The sequence below is a fragment of the Pseudorasbora parva genome, chromosome 3 (assembly GCF_024679245.1).
Source record: "Pseudorasbora parva isolate DD20220531a chromosome 3, ASM2467924v1, whole genome shotgun sequence".
NCBI lineage: Eukaryota > Metazoa > Chordata > Actinopteri > Cypriniformes > Gobionidae > Pseudorasbora > Pseudorasbora parva.
Genome location: NC_090174.1, coordinates 40,917,546 through 40,942,230, shown reverse-complemented (window position 1 = coordinate 40,942,230; position 24,685 = coordinate 40,917,546). Strand labels below are relative to the sequence as shown.

General features: G+C 35.7%; 2 protein-coding genes across 3 annotated transcripts; one reads left to right on the top strand and one right to left on the bottom strand.

Moving 5' to 3' along the window:
- Positions 1-3,106: 3,106 nt before the first annotated feature.
- noxa1 (NADPH oxidase activator 1) lies at positions 3,107-17,601 on the bottom strand. 2 transcript variants are annotated; one of them, XM_067438886.1, is made up of 17 exons: positions 17,566-17,601; positions 14,478-14,666; positions 13,244-13,423; positions 12,515-12,597; positions 12,178-12,286; positions 10,040-10,174; positions 9,720-9,827; positions 9,152-9,211; positions 9,020-9,057; positions 8,795-8,933; positions 7,721-7,786; positions 7,172-7,250; positions 6,813-6,949; positions 5,912-6,066; positions 5,665-5,770; positions 5,204-5,327; positions 3,107-5,094 (listed from the first exon to the last, which is right to left on the bottom strand). In XM_067438886.1, the coding sequence occupies exons 3-17, from the start codon at positions 13,415-13,417 to the stop codon at positions 4,988-4,990; spliced, it is 1,620 nt and encodes a 539-aa protein (XP_067294987.1). In that variant the 5' UTR covers positions 13,418-13,423; positions 14,478-14,666; positions 17,566-17,601; the 3' UTR covers positions 3,107-4,987. The 2 variants fall into 2 exon arrangements, with proteins under 2 accessions (XP_067294987.1, XP_067294989.1); XM_067438888.1 differs by having other exon boundaries at positions 6,813-6,892.
- A 72-nt stretch (positions 17,602-17,673) lies between these two features.
- dpp7 (dipeptidyl-peptidase 7) lies at positions 17,674-24,649 on the top strand. Its single transcript, XM_067438889.1, has 13 exons — positions 17,674-17,829; positions 17,963-18,104; positions 18,188-18,327; positions 19,528-19,691; positions 19,927-20,062; positions 20,855-20,936; positions 21,021-21,187; positions 21,444-21,504; positions 21,618-21,736; positions 22,113-22,269; positions 23,496-23,560; positions 23,730-23,800; positions 24,397-24,649. The coding sequence occupies exons 1-13, from the start codon at positions 17,674-17,676 to the stop codon at positions 24,494-24,496; spliced, it is 1,560 nt and encodes a 519-aa protein (XP_067294990.1). The 3' UTR covers positions 24,497-24,649.
- The last annotated feature ends 36 nt before the right edge of the window (positions 24,650-24,685 follow it).

Genomic DNA, 24,685 nt, shown 5'->3' with positions numbered 1-24,685 from the left:
ATAGTCCCTAGCTATGACTTTTTGCTTCACAGAAGTATAAATATGAGGAAACAGAAAGGCCAAATTCCCTTAATCTTTAATCTAAATGAGTTAAACCAAAGATTATGGTTCTGATGTGCAGCAAAAGATTGTTGAGCTTCATTAGAAAGTGACTGTAAGAAAATAACTAAGCATTGAAAATCCCCATTTCTAATAATTAAGAAGTTCCAATCAACTAAAGATGTTACAAATCTGCCAGGAAGAGGGTATTAAGTTTGAGTGGCCAAAGTCTCTCTAAGGATCACAGCTGGGGAATTGCAGAGATTAGTTTTCGGGTCAGAAAGCCTTAAAGGGGTGATGAATTGAGAAATCAACTTTCCCCTTGAGCTTTTGATATATAAAAGCTCATGGTAATATAAGATTATCCTGTAAGTTTCCAGAGCTGAAAAACGTCCTTGTTAGTCAAAGAAAAGCTTTTATAGAGACCAGGCCCAGAAAACAATCGTGTTTGCATCTTTATGTCATTGTGCGACGAATCACACCTCTACAGTGCGTGTAATCCAGTAGCCCCGCCCACCGACTCATGAAGCTGCGAAGAAGATAGCAAGATATTGTTCTATTCTTCCTTCATTTGGATCCTAATATAAGGAATGTGTAGTTGAACTTTATTTTTAATGAAGTTTTAGCTTTCGTGACATGATGTACGCTTCATTGCACTGCGGAATCGTTTGTAAACAAATCTCAGGTCGAGGCTGGATTTGCATAGCCTGACAAGCCAGAGCCACATCAAGATGTTTGGTCTGGAAACACCATTGACAGGGCTCAATCTGAGGGCCGGGATAAATGGTTGTCTTTCAAACTCCCTCTGCACGCAATAGGATAGCGCTACAACCAACCATAGCAACGAAGGTGAAACAGAGCTTGTTGATATATTAAACATTCGCCGTATCCGGTCGGCAAAACTCCGAACTCCGAATGACTTCAGTGCCGTTCTTTGTTCTTTTCTCAGAGAAAATCTTAACTCCAAGTCTTCCAGAGTCACGGTTAAAGCTGATTCGAAAGACCGCCGTTCGCCAGTTTCTGTGTTTACTAGAAGCACGCAAACGCAACTCGGCCGCCGTCATTATGGCCCCGCCCACCGACTCTATACACAAAGTGATTGGCCCGGCAAGAGTTAGGGGAATACAGCTCAGAAAGGTATTGAGTTGCTAGACGACACTCGCGGGCAGATTAGATTTGCTGCCGCTAGGGTGCGTCTAGATATCTAGGCTAGGATTTGCAGATATTTGAGATTAAAACACAATGCTGTATTGTTCTCCAAACTCAGCAGGCATTATAGAACAAGACTCAGAACCGTTATCTTGGCAAAAGGGGGTTTCAAAAAGTATTTTATAAAAAGGTGCCAATAAATATGCCCAAAATGTTTTGGAGAAAATCATTTATTTCATAATTTTCTTTATTACAATGAAAGATTTGTTGTTGCATTTTTTTAATGAAAGATCATTTTTGCCAGGGGTGCCAATAATTCTGACTACATTTTTAAATAAATATCCAAATAAATGTAATTACCTATTACTGATCTGCCCACATATATGATTATTGAAATTAGCTATATCAGAAGTTTTCAAACTGGGGGTCCTCCAGAAGGTTCTTATAGGGGCCCCCGAAAAAAAAATTCTGATAATTAAGACTAAAGCAAAAAATGGATAAAGCTAACGGAAAAAATCTAACTGTTTAATTTCTAAACTTTTCTCACCTTGTTTGCCATATACATACTTCTCAGTATATGTTTGCTTTGTATCTTGCTAGTGAGTTTTTCTCACTATAGTTCCCTTTATCATGCTCACTGGGTTTGTAGAGAACAGTAGCCTATTCTTAATGCGCTACATAAGCCGCTTACATACATTTATTGTGAAAGTTGCTTATACAAGTCATTTTTAATTGAACATGTTCTTCTTCAGGTTTATTATATACGTCCATCATTAAAGGGTTAGTTCACCCAAAATTGAAATTGATGTCATTAATGACTCACCCTAATGTCGTTCCTCACCCGTAAGACCTCCGTTCATCTTCAGAACACAGTTTAAATTATTTTATATTTTAGTCCCAGAGCATATGCCGTCTATGCCGACTTTACTGTCCATGTCCAGAAAGCTAATAAAAACATCATCAAAGTAGTCCATATGTGACATAAGTTGCTTGATTAGAATCTCTTGAAGTATCGAAAATACATTTTGGTCCAAAAATAACAAAAACTACGATTTTATTTAGCGTCCTCTTCCGCGTTTGTTTTCAACCTCAAATAAAGATTCAAACGGCCATGAATCAGTGAATCGATTAATGATTCGGATCGCCAATGTCACGTGATTTCAGCAGTTTGGCTCACGTGTCAAATTGCTAAAAGTTAGATTTTTAGTCATTAATGACATCAATTTCATTTTTGGGTGAACTAACCCTACAAGTATAGCCTATTTAAATTAGGAGTTTGAAAACCACTGAGCTAGATGACATCGCCGTTTTCTCCAGTCCAGAACGGCTGCGCCTACAGTAATCAAATTCTGTTGCATTATTTTCCTGTTTTGAAGCTGCTTTGAAACAATCCACATTGTAAAAGGCGCTATATAAAGGTGACTCGACTTGACCACAACTGTAAATATTAGGAATAAACTAAAGAAATAAAAATACAACAATAAAATAAATCAAGGAAATTGTGACAAATGTGTTTTGAGATACTTTTTAAAAGTGCATAATGAGTCGATTTACTGGCACAGCAGCAACCTAGTGTATTTGTTTTGCCAAAGTATTTACAGTATACAAATTTACTTAATTTTATTCTGCACCAAAATCGGCATGAAACTAAAGTCACAATAGTCGTCCAAGTAAAATGGCTTTTGGAACAAGAAAAAAACATAGGACGGATCTTAAAGGTAATTGATTGGATGTTGGTCTGCTATCGCTGTGATCTCATGCGACTGACAGGTTAGGTTGTACCACACGTCATCAGAAAATATATCGTTACGAGGGCATATTCATTTGTACATGAATAAATAATTTTTTTTTTTTTTAAAATACAGCAATATTCTATGAAAAAAAGATTTGTCCATTTTGATTTGATTTTGACTTAATAAATAAAACAATACAAATGGAGCAAAAAGTTTAGCATACAATACAAAAAATGAGAGAATAAGTAATAAATACAATCACATCCATGGTTAAATTAGTGATTTAAAATGGTAAATTTAAGATCAAAATGAGACTGAACACATGTATAGACCCTCTCAGCTAAACTTTCTTGAACTTTTCCTTCTGTATCTCCAACATTCTGATTTAGAGCCCTTTAAAGAGCAAAGGAGTCAAATTCATTGTTAATTTGCAATTACAGCTCTTGGCATCAGAGCATGGTGGCAGAAATTAATGAACAATTAATAGTCCTAAATGAGACAACAGAGATGATTACTGATCTTTGTGCATTGCTGAAGAGAGTGTATTTCACCTCAGCTGTAAGTCACACATATACATGCTCAAAAGTGCTCCAAAAGGTCAGACAGTAATTCAGTTAGGTCCTGAAATACCTGAAATCTTCTTTCTCTCGACGTATGCATGTTTGAGAGAGTGATTTAATAAAGCTGTGTGGTTAGGATGGTTTAACCTAATTTGAGTAATTCCTGTTCTCTTGACTTGAGATTTCTACCTGCACCACCACAGTTGGCTTGTTAATGCTCTCCGCTTAAAGAGTCCCACATAATCTTTTGAGAACCGAGCAAGTGATGTACTGAATAAACAGGTAACTTTTACGACAGGTTATGCTCTCAAGGCCATTAAATTGCCACCGTTGGCTGCACTACACAAAGACCAAAATACAGTTCACTTAAATCCCCTATGAAAAAAACAGACAGAAGGTCGTTTTCACACAGAAACATGTTAAACTGTATTACTCCCTGACACTTATACAATGTCGTTTACAACAGCTCATAAATGCAACACAAATTTTCACTTTTTTAACAGATTTAAACTGGGGACAGAAGGTAAAAGTGGAAGAACTGATCGGTAAACGTTGAGTCAGAATGCGGTACGGCTTTGATTAATAGCAGAATGTTTAATGGGAATTGAAGGGGAAATGTGCGTCACGCTGGGCTCTGCCAACCCCATAATTACAGCAATATAAAAGAGCAGAGGGATCGTATGCTGCAGTGCCATGCCCCAGTGCCCAGTCTGACAGAGCACACCACGCCATTAAACACTGCATTAAGGACACCTTGCTGAGGTGTACTTAGCTTTCACTATAGGACAGGGGGGATTTAAAAGCCATGTTATGACATCTGACCCATGCAGTCCAGCAGTGAATATTGTATGGGTGCGGTGTAAGTTAAATCATCTCTTTTTTTTGCTGCGCTGCTGTTCATATTGTATGTAATAGATACTGTGTCAGCTGCACAGTTAAGAGGTGGGTGGAAATGATGTAAACTGAAGCTGACATCCTATGGAGCGCTATTTAAAACTATAGCACCTTATTTGTGATCACAAAAAGTACCTAAACTTCACCCTTTTCTAATTAATTGAACTCACTCTGTAAAGAGAGCCAAGAGTTTCCAGCGGGCATCTAATTCACACAGAATTCAGGTGTTCTAGTACCATTATACATATTTTAGACAGCTTAAATTCCCTAATGATATTATTTTCCAGTTAAAAGCACTTAAAGAGAGCTGTAATTTCATTAAGTAAATGGAAAAATAAATCAAGAAAAATGTTATAATGGACAATTCATTTTATTAATACCTTATGAAGAGAATTTATTCTTTCAGAATCTATGCTCTGAAGTTATCGTGATCATGTTGATAGAAACAGCAGTCAGGAGCTTGTGAGGGCACAATTTGGCATAAAGAAAAAAAACTTCCGCTAAAGAAGTCATTCACTTCGGCAGATGGATGCCTCTATACTGTCGCTGCACATAAGAAAGTTCTTCATGAGTGAACGCTATAATGGCCACTGTAGATGTTTAGAGGCTGTGTCATTCTGTTGATGCCCCACTGATGCTCTCTGTCTCCCTATGAGCAAAGCTTCTCGGGAATATGCCGATTTTTCCAGCAATGTGCCCCTCTAACCACTCCTCATTCACTGCAAAATGGAGAAAAAAGAAAAATACTGTTCTTACCCCAACGCTGGTGTGTAAAAAACATCAAAATTCTTTAATAATAAAGAAACGACACCCCCCGTGTTTACATACCTTCACTGAGAATGTCAATTGTGTCACCTTCACTGAATTCCAAATCCTCTGGGCCTTGTGCATTGTAGTCATATAGTGCCACCATCTGATAAAGAATGGTCCTGTTGGCCAGAGGGTCCTCGTTCTTGGGACAAGATGGGGGGAAAAGAAAGTTGCCATATAGTATTATATGCTAAAATGGTGCAACATTAATTTATGATGGCTGTATTTTTTTCCTCAAAGTTTAATTAACGTGTAAACACTATGTGACTATCAAAATACCACTCTGTTGACATATACAGACACTAGCTAAACCATTGGTGGGAATTTTAGGTGACACAATATGACCAAACGCAGACAACATTGTGCGTGGGAAACTGTATTCCGTTTGGTGACAGTAGAGGTGCAGAAATTACACACATTTAATCTCCTTTAACAGGCTTCACAGAGAGCTGTCAATCAAAAATGTTAATTGGCATTACCTGACACCAAATTTGGGCACGTCCTGATTCAGCCACATCCTCTAGGCTATTCAGTCCATCGTCACCATTTAGTGGCATTAGTACTCTGGTGCCATGCCTTCTGTGTCTGTAAGAGGAAGTACAGTATTGTGCGTTAAGGATGGTGTGGGGGTTTGTTCAATGGAAAACATTTTTATCAAAAAATTTAATGCTGGGAATTTATGGCAACTAAAAGCAGGTCAGCCAGACTGCAGGTCTGCAATATTACCTGAGGCGAATGTTCGTCGCAGGCTGTCCTAATTTCTGAGCGATTTTCTCTTGCAGATCCCGGAAAGGAGTTTCTAAAGGGACTCTCAGAGCAATGGTGTATGTATAGTGCACCTTGACTACGACTGATCCGGGGTCCTGTGGTGAAGTTTGGGCCTGAGAAATGGATGTCACATTTGAGGTCATGGCTGGTGTAACGGATTACTAGCATCTGAATCCGATTTTTGTATTAAACTGATCATAAGTATAAGCTAAGTGAATGAAGTTATAATACAAGAACAAACATTTCAAAGTTGCCTTTTCCATTACAAAATTCTATCTTGTGCACAAGGAATTGGGATATTCAAATATAATAAGGGTAAGTGGGTTTCTCTACCCGGCAGTGGCCTTAAATAGTCTCTTTTTCAGATGTTCAGCTTTCTTTTGCTCCCTTGGGTGTATTTTTGACTGAATCAGGCCAAATCAAAGGCCTGCTGCCTCAACATCCACTCCACTTCTTGTCTGAGTCACAAAACTCATTCAAAAGATCTCATCTCACACAAAAGATCAACCATGACGGCCACTGCATTAATCATGCTCTGCTTCTATTTTCATCTACATGATACTGTCAGAAATGTTGGCTTTCAGGATTGACAAATTGGACAGGGAGATAAAACGAACATAAGTATATAAGATATAAGCACTGAAGATCTAACCAAATATTCATGATTAGGGGGTACCAACTGTTAAAATTAAAGAATGGAAACCCCATATTTATAGACAACAGATCTGTTCATTTACATGAATTGTTTAAATTCGTTTCTAGTTACGGGTGATGTAAAAAAATAATTTAAAAAAACATGTTTTTCCTGCACAAGGTGAGCATTCTTTCATCTTTCTCTCAAGTGTGTTTTATTACTCACCTGCTGCGTAGGGACGCGGGTGGAGTTGCTGGTCATTGAAGGAGTTGTGTGGGTAGCACCGGCACAGGAGGGGTGACACTCTACAGATGAGAGGGTACTGCTACAATCTTTTTTCAGAATACCGACACAATCCTTTTCTTTATTTTTAGGACAGTTGAAGAAGAGACAGGAAATGATAACTGCATCATGCAATATTGGAGCATGTGCTTTAGATATTACAAGTTTAGAAATGACATTTTCTTTCTTTTTTATAATAATATATATTTTATAATAATTCTATAATAATAAAAACAACTTTATTTATTAACAAACTATTTTAGTTTCAGTGCGTCGGTTATCTGAAAATATTTTAACTCTACCTAATGTACGTTGAGATGGACCTTGGGGTCGATTTGGGGGTTTTAGGGCTGGTGGATGTGGGATGCCATTGGCGAGTTCCTTCATGAGTGATATGCAGAGAAAAGCACTCAGTATGTTATTGCCTATAACAACTTTAATTCAGATATTGAACATCAGAGGTTGAAGAAAAAGTGTATGCAAAACAAGCACAATTTTAAACCACATCTGGAAGAATTGGTAACAATAACCTTTTAAATCATTTTTATTTTCATTACTATTTTCCTTACTATTTTTCTTAGAACGAGACTGAAAGTGATAAAGAGTGATGTAGCAAAGTGCTGTCTTTGCCAAATCTCTGTGGTTTGCAGAGTGAGAAAGTTTTTAACATTTTTAATAGTCTTCAATAATACAATTCTGCATTTTACACCAAGCTCAATATATCTTATTGAAAGGCTGGATGAGCCTTGGAAAATAACAAAATCCTATTAAAACCCACAAAGCACATAGCTACTGTATACTGTGGGAAATGAAAGAGGTCATTCAAGGAGGTTAAAAAATAGAAAACTTACAATTCGCTTGAATTTACCCTTTTTCTTGCCCATCGGTTCAAGCAGGAAATTGGGAACCAGACCTCTCTGCCATGTAAAAGTTAAAAAAGAAGAAGAAATAGACCAGGAGTAACTCTATATTTTCTTATTAGTTTTATATCACACATTGATGTTGCCACTCAAACTGCTTTTGTGAATGTCAGAAACATAATTAGAAAGCAAGAATATCTGCTTGTTAAGTCTGACCTGTTTATTCGCTTAGATTCCAAAAGGAAATGGTGCTGATATAAACTAACCATGCACTGCAATACTGCTGAAAAATCATGATCCTAACCTATACCCCGATACAGCAATCTCTTATGGCACTAGAGTGATTCATCTTTTATGAATTGTTGAAATATGATGTCCTGGACGTTGTAATCCCGAAGATTGTGGTGTACACCGTTTTAAACAGTTTTAAAATATTTAGCTTACATTTGATATATGTATACTAAATAATGCTTATAAACTGCTCTTGAGATCGGATTCCCAACTTAAACAAGTGGAGGCTTGGGCCTTGAAACAGTAATCCTTATGTCACAACATCATTTTTCTTTTTTTAATTTTTCGCCGCTAGAGGTCACTTATTCAAAACAAAGGCGTAGCTTGATTTCGCTGAGCTTTTATTATGCCACAGATGACCGATTCAGATTTTCCGGTCATGCGCAGCTGTTCTGCAGCTCTTTTTATTTTATTTATCATATTAGATATATTATTTAAGTGTGTTGAAAATTATGTTTTAACGCTTCTCTCATTGGTGTTTCCATAGTTTCTACAAAATTGAAGGTAATGCGGGTATGATGTCATAGGTGATAAACGGACAAGGTCCGTGTCAAAAGGGCTTATTTCTCTGGATTTAAACATTTTTGGAATTTTGGGATAATATAAGTAGGCTACACAAGTCAAAAAAATATATAACATTGTTTCAATCCAAAACTCTTACATATTGTGCCTTTAACAAGCAGATTGTCGTACGGAAAAACATTCAGTGTGCCTCCAAATCAAAACAATTGCCTAATAATCATCCTTCACATCTAGAATGAAAAAGTATCGCACCTTTCCATCATAAATGACTACTGCCAGCCCGTCCTTGTCTTCATCACTGTACACAAACACTTCTGCTCCAGCAGGCACTGTTAGCTCCCCTGCACCTTTTGCCACATAAGCACTCTTCATTACCATGTAACGAGAGTCCCTAGTCAGGAAAGACATATTGTATTATATATTATATCATCATTAAGCTGGTTTGTTAACAGTCTTTAATATTTTCTGAATACTTACTGGCCGTCAACTACATTTGGCTCATAGTACCCTGGTTTCTGCAGGGACATACATAATCAGTGTTTGAGTTTGTTGAGAAACCAAGAGACACTGAAAATAATAGAAAACAAAATTGTGAGGTTGTAGCATTACCTGTGGTCTGAGGGGATCAAAGCCCCTGAAGTCATCATTTGGAATCAAAGACGTGATGACCTGAGAGAAGACGAGTTTAGTTTCAGGAAACATTTAAGTGCAGAATCACCATATGCATGTGATGACAACCATTTACATTTACGCATTTGGCAGATGCTTTTATCCAAAGCGACTTACATTGCATTCAATGTACACATTTTAACATCGTGCTCTCCCTGGGAATCGAACCCATGACCTTTGCGTTGCTAGCGCAATGCTCTACTGTTTGAGCGATAGGAAAGCCAATCAGTTGAAACCTGCGGATGCATTCTTTTTTGTGCAGTTTTTAAGTTCTTACATGCACATATTTATATACCACTTTGCCTTTTTAATGTACTGCATACACATCATTACAATTTATTTGTCTGTAATATTTGATTTTGCACATTTAGGTTTGTCTGTTTTTTAATTGGACCACTCATTTTGTGTTCAAATATTTGTACTTACTATTATTGGATTATAGTGAAGTTTATATAGTTAATTTCCAAACCGCTATTAAAGCACAGTACAGCGTAAACATATGAATCACCTTTGCTTCACCCAAGAAGTCCCTCGGTTTAAGTTGGTCCACCTCCTGTTTCCTGGGACGGAACACTTCACCTTCTGGTACCAGGAGAGGCTCCAGAACCTCTCTCCTCTGGGAATAAATTGGATATAAACATTAAGTGACAAAGTTTGGTGGAGTGTTGTTCTCTGTAAACAGAATTAGAGATCATACAAACCACTGTGTTCAGTAAAACATTACAAGTATAAGGGCAATAAAAGTTAGCAGTAGAGGTACTGCACTACGAAAACACTTTTTAGCCTTCTATTTGCATTTTCTTAATGTAAGTACTACATAGGTCTTACAGAAAGAGCCTCTAGAGCTGTGTCTATTAGGTTGCTTCGGCCCGCTCCTCTCTCCTGTGAGGCTGCCAGCAAAATGTCCCTGGCTTTGTCCCATTGTTGCAGTCTGGAGTAAACGGCTGCTGCATTATAAAGGACCTAAAAAGTGAACAAACCCACACAAGTTGTACACACTGTACATTATATACACACTAAAGACATTTATTATAATTTATCATTTTTATTTCAAATAAATGCTGTCCTTTTGAAGTTTCTATTCAGCAAAGAAAATATCATGGTTTCCACAGTTTTAACTGTGATTTTAAGAAATGTTTATTGTGCACTGATTTCTGAAGGATCACGTAACACTGAAGATTGGAGTAATGCCATTCCTGGAATAAAATACCTTTTAAAATATATTAAAATATAAATTATTTTAAGCCTTAAAAATGTTCACATTTTTTATTGATTTTACTGCATTTTGATACTTTGATGCTGTATTTTTTCCCCAAATAAATGCAGCCTTGCATGGTGAGCATAAGAGACTAATCTCAAAGACATAAAAAAACAGACCCCAAACATTTTAAGTGTGTATATATACATACACTGAATGTACTAATACTGTGTTGGCCCCCCCTTTTGCTGCCAAAACAGCCCTGACCTGTCAATGCATGGACTCCACTAGACCCCTGAAGGTGTGTTGTGGTATCTGGCACCAATATGTTAGCAGCAGATCCTACAAGTCCTCTAATGTCCTGGCTGCCATGTGTTTCCCAAGTAAGCGATGCACACAACCAGCCATCCACGTGATGTAAAATAAAATTATATTCATCATCTGTTTGATCAGACTACACAGGCCAGCGTTTACTCCCCCAACCACATCAATGAGCCTTGGCAGCCCACGACCCTTTCGCCGGTTCAACACTGTTCCCTGCCTGCATTAAATACTGATCACTGAAGACTGGGAACACCCCAAAAGAGCTGTAGTTTTGGAGATGCTCTGACCCAGTCATCTAGCCATCACAATTTGGCCCTTGTAAAACTCACTCAAATCCTTACCTACGCCTGCCCATTTTTGCTGCTTCTAACTCATCAACTTTGTGGACAAAATGTTCACTTGCTGCTTAGTATATCCCACCAACTAACAAGGGCTGCGATGAAGAGATAATCAGTTATTCACTTCAACTGTCAGTGTTATGGTCATAATGTTATGGCTGACAAGTGTAAATATCCCTAAAGTAAGATATTTTTGTTACTACACTCTTGTGATTACTATACGAATCACATAAACTAAATGGTCGATTCCGATTTCCCAATTCCCTCAGATTTTCACAAAACATTTTATTTAGCTCTAGTCTTTTTACTCAATTCAATTTCTTAATTCATAATAAGAACTGTATATAAGGACTAATAAATTAAATTGTATGGAATTTTACTATTGAAATGCTTAAATTCTTTGTTAAGATTACCCTCATTGGAATCTGTAAAATTAATAAATTCTTCGCCCAGCGAGTAATGAGGCGTTATTTTTCTTCTTCTATACTGTAAAAAGAAATAAAAAATTAGTAACTGATCATATCTAAAAAAAATGTGTTGGCCAAATTGAATTTCTCTGAATTAAATTGCATTAATTCACAGAAATTAAATTTGGCCAACTGGAAAATTTAGATATGGAAATATGAAAATATGGCCTGAATTTTTTTTTTACAGTGTAGTAAATTGCATAAACCATACCTATAAAACATAAAACGTGCACTTATGTCTAAAAACGGACAAGCTGTGCAAATTATGCATGTGATGGTCATTCATGCCTCTGGTTTTCTACTAATATGTGTTTGAGGATCTTAAAGGTTGCTTCATCAATTCAGGCTGAGGAATGCTGGATGTCTTATCTTTTTTCCGCCTGGCATTTGACATTTCATAACTATGGAGTTTTTTTCACACAGCCCTCAAAGAGGCCTTGTGATAGCTATCTGTGCAGGTGAACTCCACCAAAGTTCATGTTTAATGGCAGAGTTGACACAAGGTTTGACAGAAAATTTCAACAATTTCCCAAATTGCAATGTTACCAAATAAAACGTGCAAACTAAATCCAGACAATCGTACTTTTATAGACAGTTATGTCTTACTTTTTTCACAATCAGATTGAATTATGTTCTTACCTGCCAGCTGTACATTTTATAGCGAAGACCCAGCTGTTTGTAGTCAATAACAGGGTTTTCCCTCATGTATTTCTGAGCCCATATACAATCAGACAATGCCTCCTCCAGCCTGGTGTTAGAAAATGTGACAGACAAAGAGAGAATGACAACGAAAAAATGGAGAGAGCAAGAGAACAAAGAGGCAGTGTCAGATGAAAGTGAATCAGCGGTCCAGAACATCAACTTTAAACAAAAGAGGTTAATGTTTGTATTGCATCATGCTGTGGATTACCAGATAGACTCGTCTACTCATTCATAGAGATCTAAGTTATAAAAACAGAATATGTCTATTTCTCACCTGTTTGCCATGATATGAACAGCAGACCTCTGGAAAAATCCCACAGCAAGACATGAATCCTTTGCGATTACCTGGTCGAGAGCCTAAAAGGTATCATGTGACATTTCAAAATGTACACCTTTTTAACTAAAACGTAACATTCATGACATATACCATTCCTATTTCCTTCTTACATCTTTTTGCGATCCTTGAAAAGTCAAATTTATTAACTAAGGGATTTTTAAACTGGGGAGTGGTGACCCCCAGGGGGCCACAAAAAATCATTAGGGGAAAAGTAACAGAAAAATAAATAATACAACTTTAAACTTAACTAATTAAATAAATTCATTTTTATATTATTATTATTATTATTATTATTATTATTATTATTATTATTATTATACATACACCTGTATTATAGTGAGTAGAACAAAAATGTAATGTAACAACTGAAACTACATATTTTTCAAATAATATTTTCCAAATTTATATTAATCACATATCTATTTACTGGGTCTTTATACATACAAATATATAGCTTTTATACAGTACATCCTAAATATGTTTTAGGTATATGATATGCCATATTTGGTGATTGTGGCATCTAAAAGACTGAAAACCCCTATAAAACTAAACTATAGCTCTGGCGAATGCTATTTAACACCTTTCACCTTGAATTGGAGTATCATTCCAGATATCCTACATTTCTATAATTTCTTACATGGTTAAGTACCAAAATTGTGGTTGTACCTTGATGGCCAAATCCACTTGACCCAGGGCGATGTGTGTCGACGCGACCACAAACATAGTGCGACAGTTGTGGTCTGTGATCTGGTTGAGCTTAGTGAGAGCGCCCTGCCAGTCTCGGCTGTCTATTGCCCGCACGGCCTCATCCCACAGCCTGATCAACTCTATGTACAGCATGGCCCACTAGAACAAAACAAAAAGTTTAAAATGTTATTTTTAAAATAACTATTTTATATATATATATATATATATATATATATATATATATATATATATATATATATATATATATATATATATATATATATATATATATATATATATATATATATATATATAGTACAGGCCTAAAGTTTGGACACATTAATTAGTTTTTAAAAGAAGTTTCTGCTCATCAAGCCTGCATTTATTGGATCTAATATTGTGATATATTATTACAATTTTTAAAAAAAAATGGTTTTCAAATTGATCATACTTTAAATGATCAGTTATTTCTGTGATGCAAAGCTGAATTTTCAGGATCATTCTAATATGATGATTCATTTTCAAAGTTGCAAACAGTTCTGCTGCTTAATATTGTTTCATAACCTGTTGTACTTTTTTATAATACTGATGAATAAAAAGTAAAAAATAAAAAAACATATTTTTTTAAAGAAACAAATGTTTTAAAAATAGAAATCTTTTGTAACAACAATATACACTACTGGTCAGTATTTGAGGTCAGCCATTTTTTTCTTAAAAATTATATAGTAAAGGATATTTATTTTATTTGAAAATATGCTTTTATTTGGAATAAATGCAGTTCTTTTGAACCTTTTATTCATCAAATGTATTAGTCAGTGGAACTGTTTTCAACACTCATAATAAATCAGAATATTAGAATTATTTCTGAAGGATGACTGTCTGAATGTCTGAATCATGTCACACTGAAGAGTGGAGTAATGATCCTGAAAATTCAGCTTTGCGTCACAGAAATAAATGATAATTTAAAGTATAATAAATTGAAAACCAAATATTATATATATCTTATATCTATTATATATATTATATATATATCTTATATACAGTACAGTACATATACAGTACAATATGGATTAAAATCAAGCTGCACTGAGAAAACATATTTTGGTCACTAATAGCCTGAAACTAATCTGACAGCAAGTACAGGTGAGACTAGCTAGGTTGTTTTAAGACCATAAAAGCAAAACCGAATAATACAAAAATGACTGATACTTACCACCGCACAGAAACCGACAAGAGATAAGTCAGGAACTTGAATTGCTTTCTAGCAATGATCGATCGTTAATAAGACTGTGGCTCTTGAACAGGTGTAAGCCAGAACTCTTAGTTGGTTCACAGGGAAGTGATATTTGTAGAGTGACACACAGCTGTGGTTCCCACCCACTTGCCATGCCTTCAGGAAGTCCTGCATTCCCGAGAGAGAGAGAGAGAGAGAGAGAGAGAGAGAGAGAGAGAGAGAGAGAGAGAGAGAGAGAGAGAGAGAGAGAGAGAGAGAGAGAGAGAGAGAGAGAGAGAGAGAGAGAGAGAGAGAGAGAGAGAGAGAGAGAGAGAGAGAGAGAGAGCGAGAGAGAGACACTTGTTGAACAATAGGTAGGGCACGTACACAATGGCTCAATTAAACAAAAATATGTTGAGTAAGTCAAGGAAATAGAAGAAATAAAGCCTGCACACTAACACACTTGTCTTCAGCACCCTAAGGACAGAACTTTAAGGTTGTCTGGCCAAGAGTAACATTACCAGGAAGAATTTAGTTTTCACCTGATATTTATTTTAATAGGGAAGCAGTCAAGAAAAATATTTTTTTTCTGTTTACCGCTTTACAGTATCTTCAGAAAAAAAATAGACTAATTTGCTTTCTACAAAATAGCCTAGAGATACATTATGTGGATGAATTGGGGACGCATTATATCGTTTTGATCATATTATTTACACATATAAATATAACAGTGTATATAGGACAAAAATATTATCTGAGATACAAGTGAAATAGTTCGAATCTGCTCTCATTTAATCTTTAGTGTTATCTATATTATTTGCAGTAGGCTAGATGGCGCTATATATTTTGGTAAATAATCCATCAAGGGTTGCTCCAACAATCTCATGGTATTTAAAGCTACATATGCAGTCATATTCTGTGGTTAGAGAGTTGGACTTGTAACCCAAAGGTTGCCACTGCCAGTTAGCCCTTGTGTAAAGTCATTGTCGTAGTGTATTGAGCTGTTCAGTTTGTAGCCCTAAAACTCAGAAGACATTTACATCTGTCTAAAAAGTTACTTATTTTTTTGACATTACTTTTTACATGTGCATTATCTTTTGTTCTACATGAATTACATGTGGTAGGCTAGACTCCATTAGTGTAGTAGCAGTAAAATTACTGATTGAAAAGTACTACAAATGTTCTTCTTCTTTTCCTTTTTGTTTACTGTCCATTAACTCCTTAGGAGAAAGATGAGTATTATAAAACTAAGTTGGTAAACAAGCAAGGGTTCTTTGACCTTGGTTGTGGTGATGCCTTGGTGAATGTGAACAATTAGGTTTGTGAATAAATCCTTAAAATGAACTAATATATACGAGCAGTTCGATCCATTAAGGGCCTCAAATGCAATGTACTATTTTTCTTACAGATTAGGTGTTGTTTTTTGTTTTTTTTAATTATTGTTGTGAATTATTACTGTTGCAGTTAGGCTAGTAGCTAATACATTCTGCATTTTCTTGGATAGCATAGATTTAGAGTTTATTCTTAATATTTTTTTTTGTGTATATATACACACACACAATACTGGTCAAAAGTTTTAGAACGGTAAGATTTTTAAATGTTTTTAAAGAAGTCTCTCCTGCTCACCAAGGCTGCATTTATGTTATTAGAAAAAGTAAAATATAAAATAACTTTTTTACTTGAATATATTTTAAAATGTATTTTATTCCTGTGATGCAAAGCTGGATTTTGAGCATCATTACTCCAGTCTTCAGTGTCACATGATCCTTCAGAAATCATTATAATATGATGATTTACTGCTCAAGAAACATTTATGATTATTATCAATGCTGAAACAGTTGTGTAATTTTTTTTGTTGGATTATTTGATGAATACAAAGTTCAAAAGAACAGCATTTATCTGAAATATAAAGTTTTTGCAACATTATAAATGTCTATACTGTCACTTGATCAATTTAATGCATCCCTGCTAAATAAATGTATTCATTTCTTTAAGTTCTTTCCCCCCAAAAAAATAATAAAATAAAATTCTTACTGACCCAAAACATTTCCATGGTAGTACAATGTTTCAGAAACTTTTTATTTCAGATAAATACTGTTGTTTTGAACTTTCTATTCAACAAAGAATCCTAAAAAAGAATGTTTACACAACTGTTTCAACATTGATAATAATCATAAATGTTTCTTGAGCAGTAAATCATCATATTAGAATGATTTCTGAAGAATCATGTGACACTGAAGACTGAAGTAATGATCACAGGAATTACATTTTAAAATATATTCAATATTTTATATTTTTATATTTTAATAATATTTCACAATATTATACTTTTTTTGTATTTCTAATAACATAAATGCAGCCTTGGTGAACAGAAGAGACTTTAAAATGTATTTAAAAAAAAAACTTTTGACCGGTAGTGTACATTAGTGCTCTTTGTTTTTTTGTTTGTTTTTTTTAGCTTAAATGTCATTAAATACAACAGAATTTGGGAAATACAAAAACAGATCTTACATAGAAGGTAAGCATTGAAATCTGCAAATCACTCATTCAGCATGAGAGATGTTATTTTTATACATTTGAATTTAATGAGTCATAAAATATTTTAAGATCTTTACAGAAAAACATAAAGAATGTTAGACATTACTTTAGCTTTATGTATATGAAACTCCTAAGAAGAATGATTCATTTATGCTAGCAATTATATTGGAGTCAGAGGGCCTTATTTATTTTGACTGTTTTGTATAATGTCTAGAACCAGCATAGATAGGCCTACTGCTTCCACAAGTCCGCTGATATACAATTACACAATAAATGTGAGTTTCACGTTTAAGATTACAAAAATAACCTTGTGGTGTGATGTCTTCGTCAAGCTTATTTATAAAACCATTACATGGATAATACCCGTGCAGTATTTTAAAATTAATTTTCTTTACTAATAGGCCAACGGTCAGCTAACAGTTACTTTGTTATTTACGCATGAAGACTTTTACTTTGAAATGGTTCCTGACTTTTACTCTGAATGAAACTATTGTTGTGTAAACTATTGTTAAACTGCGAAATTGCTCGGTTGTTCACATACATCATGTACCTTTATAACGGTGTAAATCTTTACAACGGTGTAAATGCATCAGGGATAACCGATTGTCTGAAACGTTTATAGAGGTCACGAAAGTCACATGACAGCTGACGTGATCACATGACAGTCAATAGTCTGGGAAGATTTAATTCGACTCCAGTGATTTCTTGTTTAATCTATGGGGTGTCTGGCAGAATGACAGCACGCTGGCTTTTCCTTGGATTCTTGTTGCTGATCCCCAGTGTCAGTGGAAAGACCGAGACACGTTTATCTGTGGCAAGTTCTGATCTTCAGTTGGTTGTATTTTGAAACTGATAGTCCGATCTGTTCCAGTTGTTTTCATAAAGTTTATAGGAAGTTATTCCTTACAGTTATTTGAAATTTTCTTTCTTTCTTTCTTTCTTTTAAGGAAAAGCTCAATAATGAGGTCATCCCATCAAACACTGACCTTGCTGCTGATTTCAAGGAAATGTATTTTAAACAGATTTTAGACCACTTCAATTACAACAGCCTTGGCAATGGCACATATGATCAGCGCTACCTTATTACAGGTAATCTGCCACACTGTCATTATAGTCTTAACTTTATCTTTAAAAATGATATTAATACTGATCGCGTTATGTGTTTATTCAAGATCAGTACTGGAAGAAAGGCTATGGACCCATTTTTTTCTACACTGGCAATGAGGGGGACATATGGGAGTTTGCATTGAATTCAGGCTTCATCACAGAGCTGGCAGCAGTGCAGGGAGCCCTGGTGATATTTGCTGAGCATGTAAGATAATATGAGATGATGCTGGATCATATGAGTAATATGGAGGAAGTTAGAAAATAGGAAAGAAAGTCCCTTATGCTCAAAGAGACTGTATTATTTAATCACAAATACTGTAAAAACACTATTATTGTGATTTATTTTATTTTATATATTTTTAATTTTAATTTATTCCCCTGATGGCAAAGGTGTATTTTTCAGCTGCCATTACTTCTTCATTACATTATTGAGTCAGTGTCACGTGATCCTTCAGAAATCATTCTAATATGCTGATTTGGTGCTTATGAGTGATTATTGCTGGTGCTCAATTTTGTGGATCATTTGTTTCAGGATTCTTTGATGAAAAGAAGGTTCAGTGAACGGCTTTTGTTTGAAATATGAACCTTTTGTAACCTTATAAATGCCTTTACTCTCACTTTTAATTAAAATAATACGTCCAAGCTGTTTTAATTTAAAGGAAGTATGTTGTAAGATTGTGGACACTTTCAAATAAATGTAGAGCAATGTATCCCCTCTCCCCCTCCCCCTGACTCGAGGCTGCCAGATAGGCTGCAGGATCCAGCAGGAAAGTTTGTAGCTGCAGCTGTGGTAACTAGAGCAGAGCTGGAAACCCAGATGCCAAAACACTATTGACTTTAGGATTGGTAGATAGTTGGAGGGCGGAGCTTCAGGCCAAAACACAACATTTCAACATCAACATCAGTTGAGGGCTGCAACAACTTTTAAATGAGAATATCCTGGCCAGCCTACTGTTGTTAGTGGTATAAGTATTTTAAATTAACATAATTTCTTAATGTCTAGTGACATATCAGGACCATTTTATGAATAATTGAAAATGGTAATCTTTGAATGGTAGTCTGTGGTTTCCACAAAAAAATAACTGTTTTCAACATTAATAATAATACATATATGTAATAATAAAAATGTTTCTTAAACACCTTATCAGCATATAACAATGATTTCTGAAGGGTCATGTGAGACTGAACACTGGAGTAATGATGCTGAAAGGTAACGTTCAGCTTTGCCATCACAAGAATAAATTAAAATATAAAATGTATAAAGAAAATATTTAAAATTGTATTAATTTTTATTTTACACAATATTGCTGTTTTTGCAGTTTTGTCATTTTTCAAAGTTCATTATTCCAGACTTTGACAAAGTGTATACCACTCCACTAATGGTTTCCTTTGCTTTAAACTCTAGAGGTATTATGGAAAATCTCTTCCATTTGGGAAGGATTCATTTAATATCCCTGAGGTGGGGCTGTTGACAGTGGAGCAGGCCCTGGCTGACTATGCGGTCATGATCACAGAGCTAAAGAAGGAACTGGGAGCTCAGCCATGTCCCGTCATCGTCTTTGGTGGAAGGTGGGAGGTCTCAGTTAGCTTTATATACCATCCTCTGACACACACACACACACACACACACACACACACACACACACACACACACACACACACACACACACACACACACAATATCCATGTCCCATAATTAAATAGCATCAAGTAACTAATAGTAATTTTATATAATGCAATAGTAATTGCTAATAATAATATAGCCAATAACATTTAAATGTTATTATGTCTGTTTCTATGTCAGCTATGGAGGCATGTTGAGTGTTTACATGAGAATCAGGTACCCGAATATTGTTGCTGGCGCGTTAGCCGCTAGCGCTCCCATCCTGTCCACCGCAGGTCTTGGAGAATCTAGACAGTTTTTCCAGGATGTTACTGCTGTAAGTTCAAATTAAATTCCTTTCAGACACTTTAGCTTTAAAACATGACTTTTGAAACTATTATTTATTTCTTTAAATAAAAGAGGATTTAATTTGTATAGAGGGTTTGCATTGTCATCACATCTGGACCGAGTGGCAAAAGAGCAGCTGCATGAATGGATTTAATTGGGGATATAAACGTTGAGGAAATGCATAAAGGAAATTTGCCTGTGAATGCTTTATATAAATACAAATATATAAATATAAAAAAATACTTTATATAAATATAAATATAGGTAGGTCTAAATCCGGATGAACACATAACAATGTTATTATCATCATATAATCCAGCACTAAAACTTTATAGTTTTTGTTAGTGTTAAAAGCATCTAAACATGCAGAATATAAGATGGTACATATTTAATTGATAAGTTGTCAATGCAACATATAACAAGGGTATTTTTACCCCATAATTCAAGACATTGACGCAAATTGAACACTGCGAATCCACCTTTCACTGCCTGGAGTCCAGTTGTTTCCTGTAAACTGCAGCAATCCATTGGCTTCTCTTTTCCGTAGCTTTTGTCAGTCTGTAAATATATACCTCAGATTTCTTGTGAAATCTTTTTGTACAGTCAATTTCAAAGCTATTTTCCTTTTTAGAAGTGTTTTTCGTGGCATTCATGTTAAAATCCAATGCTGCCGCTCTTTTTGCCACTCGGGGGGCGTAACCGCAGTCAATCCGGCCGACGGTGACGTTACGCGCATACCCTCTATTGGAGTAATGTTAATGTGTTCTGTTTGCCTGGTCAGGATTTCGAGAAGGTTAACCCTGCCTGCAGAGATGCAGTGAAAGGAGCTTTCCAGAAGCTAAACTCTTTAGCACAACAGAAAGGTATCCGCATCAATTCGCCCAGGATGCTTAATCATTTCACTCTGCGTTTGTTTCATTCTCTTGCTCCTTGTTTATTCTACATAGAATACAAGCGCATCCAGTCTGCTTTCTCCCTGTGTAAAACTCCCTCCACCCCAAAGGACATTGATCAGCTGAACGGACTCTTGCGTAACGCCTTCACCATGATGGCCATGTTGGATTATCCCTACAGCACTCATTTCATTGGCAGCATGCCAGCCTTCCCTGTGAAGGTACTGGAATAATCACTTTTAACAATTTTCAAAACACCTTCACCGAAAGACTTTAATGCAGAAAGCAAAACCTAATAGTGTTAAATAAATGGTCCTCTGATGCTTAAAGCAAATAAAACCATTCCACCCCATCTGGTTCCATTTAAAATGGCTTAGTAGTGCAGTTCCTACAGTTGGAACGGACCAATCAACATCTTATATGATTACCAATATGATTGTGTCTTAAATATAAAGTCCAGTACTTTTACTTTCACAGGTGGCGTGTGAAACCATGCTGAATGGCTCTGATCTTATGGTGGCACTCAGAGATACTGTTGGTAAATGACCGCAGCTTTGCACAGATTTCAATTTCTGTTTCTTTTTGCTGTAATCCTTCTGGTCCTGACAAGGCTCAAAAGACTTTTGCATCAATTTTGTGCCACCCCCACAGGCATTGTGTATAATTCCACTGGGCAGCTCACATGTTATGACCTCTACAGTCTCTATGTGGAGTGTGCCGACCCCACCGGCTGTGGCCTTGGCTTTGACAGCTATGCATGGGATTACCAGGTACCTAGATTAGGTCTCCCTAATCCCTGAATATTAGTTTTTGTAAATTGCGGAAAATTGACTGTAATAGTTAGAGCCACGATCAATGATTAGAGCATATCATAAACGTCATTTGTCTTCAGTAAAACATTTATTTTATTGGCCAAACTGGAAGTTAGCATCACCCTTCAAAATGCTAAATCGGGACTTTTAGGACTAATTTTTGCAGCACTTTATTTAGTCCAAATACTTGACACTGTGATATTTTTTTTTTTTTTTTAAGACAAAAAAATATTTTTTTCTTTTAAAATCATGTTTGCAGTTTATTCTGATGTATTATGTTCCATTGGAATAGTCACTTAATCATAATCATATATACAAATATCTTTTTTTTTAGGCCTGCACTGAGATCGAGATGTGCTATGAGAGTAATAATGTGACAGACATGTTCCCACCGATGACATTCACCGAGCAGCAGAGGGAACAGTACTGCTCGAAGAGATGGGGGGTGATTCCACGGCCAGGGTGGCTCAAGACCCAGTTCTGGGGCCGAGGTAAGTTACAACTACCAAACTGTGTATAGGTTTGTCTTTCTTTACCTCATGGTTAATATGCACCAGGATCCACTTGACCTTGATCCTTTTAACTTTTTCCCTGCCATTGACTGAAACTGAGAAAACGCTTACCCGGACATGGGCATAAATTTGGGCAAAACAAATGGACGGGGGACATATTTCTCAAGGACAATTTTTGAAGGGGACACAAATAATACAGCCAAATTTGTAATTATAAGGATTTGTGTGGCATTCTTGTGCACTGAATAATCATCATATCTCCATTTTCTTTGTCATTTTATCTGGCCAAAAACACAAAGCAATAGTTGTTTAAATATGAGTTATCATAGGTTCACCACACAGTAATGTAACTATTAAATTATCTTGCGTTATCCTAACCCTAGATATTAAAATATATACAATATTAGCCTAATGTCACGGCTTATCGCCATGTTAGTTGTAGTGGGTAAGTCAACAAGCTACCTAACCACAATCGCTAAAATATCAGACTTATGGAACAATACATTGTTTTTTTTTGTGTTGTCATTCCTATTTTATTAATTACTGAGCATCGGTTTAAGTATATATCATTATATTATTTTCAATACACAATGTGGTTTTTAATGCTATTTTTAACGAGGTGGGGATTACCTGTCAAATTCTGGCTGTTTTGTTCACTGTTCTACGGTAGGGGGCGCTATGACACATCTTCTGAAAGAGTACTAAATCTCCTGATCAAAAGACATTTGAAGAAGCAGACACAAGCGGTAGCATATGTAAGATGAAAATGTAAAATAATACAACCATGATCAACATCAAACAGTCAAAACTGCCTAAATGTACATCAAATGTAAATCAAAACTGCCTAAATTTACTGAATGAAATGGGATCTACTCCATCTACGTTTGGATCATCGCACTGAATCTGATCCAGGCATAATTTTTGACAAAAATTAGCTTTTTGCTCAAACCGTTGCTTTTTTAATTTAACTTGACAACATTTAAGTGTTGATTTAAAAAAAAAAAATGAATTCAGCTAGAACAAAATGTTGTTTTTTGTTGTTTAAAAGCAGAGTTAGTTATTGATTCAGCTTTGTTCTTTATTTTGTTACACGGCAGATATTCATACAAAAAAATATTATGGGTGCCTTTTTAAAAAAAATCACTGGCAGGGATGTATGCAATGAACTGGGATCTAAATGTTGCATCAATTTAAATCTATTCTAGATTTCTCCACCGCAAGCAATATCATATTTTCCAATGGTGATCTTGATCCTTGGGCTAATGGAGGGGTAAGTTTACTTTTTAAACTTTGCGAATGTATTTTTCAGTTATTGAAATAGAAAGATGCTCTCTGTATTTTTTTTTTTTAAATTATCCAAATACTTAATTCCCTTGTTACACACTTTTTAAATTCTTTGTGCTGTTTGGGGCATTTAATATGATTATTTTCACCTGTAGATCAGAAAGTCACTCAGCTCATCACTGGTTGCAATCAACATACCAGAGGGAGCTCATCATCTGGATTTAAGGTGCAAGTTAAACTTAAGCCATTTTCAGACTGCAGGCAAACTGGACTATTGTAAGTGGTCAAATAATTTGCGTGTCCAGACATAACCGACCTATCTGCATGGGTTGCTTTGGTAGTAGCGTACCCCCACGTATGTGATGAGGCTTACAAAAAAGGATGCAGAAATAATGTTGGTGCCTCATCTCACTCTCCAAATAAGCTGCCCGTCGAGATGCGAAACCCAAAAAACCCAAAGATTTCGGCCATGATTACACATGGAACATCACAATACCAGTCTCCTGGACATACTATGTTTGAAGGCCGTATAAATGTTTACACAATTTGAAATCTGATTTGAGCAACCAATGCATCCAGACCGAGACATGTCTGTAAAAATCTGATTGGAACTGCATTTCAATATTTAAAAAAACATTTGCTGTCAAGACCAATCTGAATATGCAAAAAAACAACAAAAAAACATGTTTTTATGCTGGCAGTCTAAACATAGTCCATTATACATATTATGTGATGTGTTTAGACAGGTGTGAGATAAAGACATTGAAATGCTACATCATCTGACCATGCCTTCTACTTTTTTTCCCTTTTCTTTTTTTCCAGGGAGTCCAACCCTGCTGATCCGGAGTCTGTGATTGTGGCTCGTAAGAAAGAGTCTGAAATCATCGCTCAATGGGTGAAGGCAGCAAGGAAGAAGACATGAGTTTTTTTATGCACAATTTATTTCAACATTTGTGAACTTGTAAAATATTGAATAAATCCATTTATTTTCCACAGAAATGGACGTTAAAAAGTTATATTCCAGAAAAATGAATATCAATAAAAAACCAAAACATTTTCATTATGTATAAGCTCACTCTCATGTCTAAATCATCATTTACAAATGGCCAGA

What these genes read in the sequence shown, in the direction of transcription:
- noxa1 (XM_067438886.1), bottom strand. Translation starts at nt 13,417, where the DNA reads ATGCTGTACATAGAGTTGATCAGGCTGTGGGATGAGGCCGTGCGGGCA. An exon ending in ATAAAATGTACAGCTGGCAG is followed by an intron (nt 10,175 to 12,177) that starts GTAAGAACATAA and finishes TTCACTTTTTAG; the next exon opens with GTCCTTTATAATGCAGCAGC. An exon ending in AATTGACATTCTCAGTGAAG is followed by an intron (nt 5,095 to 5,203) that starts GTATGTAAACAC and finishes TCCATTTTGCAG; the next exon opens with TGAATGAGGAGTGGTTAGAG.
- dpp7 (XM_067438889.1), top strand. Translation starts at nt 17,674, where the DNA reads ATGACAGTCAATAGTCTGGGAAGATTTAATTCGACTCCAGTGATTTCT. An exon ending in TGGTGATATTTGCTGAGCAT is followed by an intron (nt 18,328 to 19,527) that starts GTAAGATAATAT and finishes TTTAAACTCTAG; the next exon opens with AGGTATTATGGAAAATCTCT. An exon ending in GCTCATCATCTGGATTTAAG is followed by an intron (nt 23,801 to 24,396) that starts GTGCAAGTTAAA and finishes CTTTTTTTCCAG; the next exon opens with GGAGTCCAACCCTGCTGATC.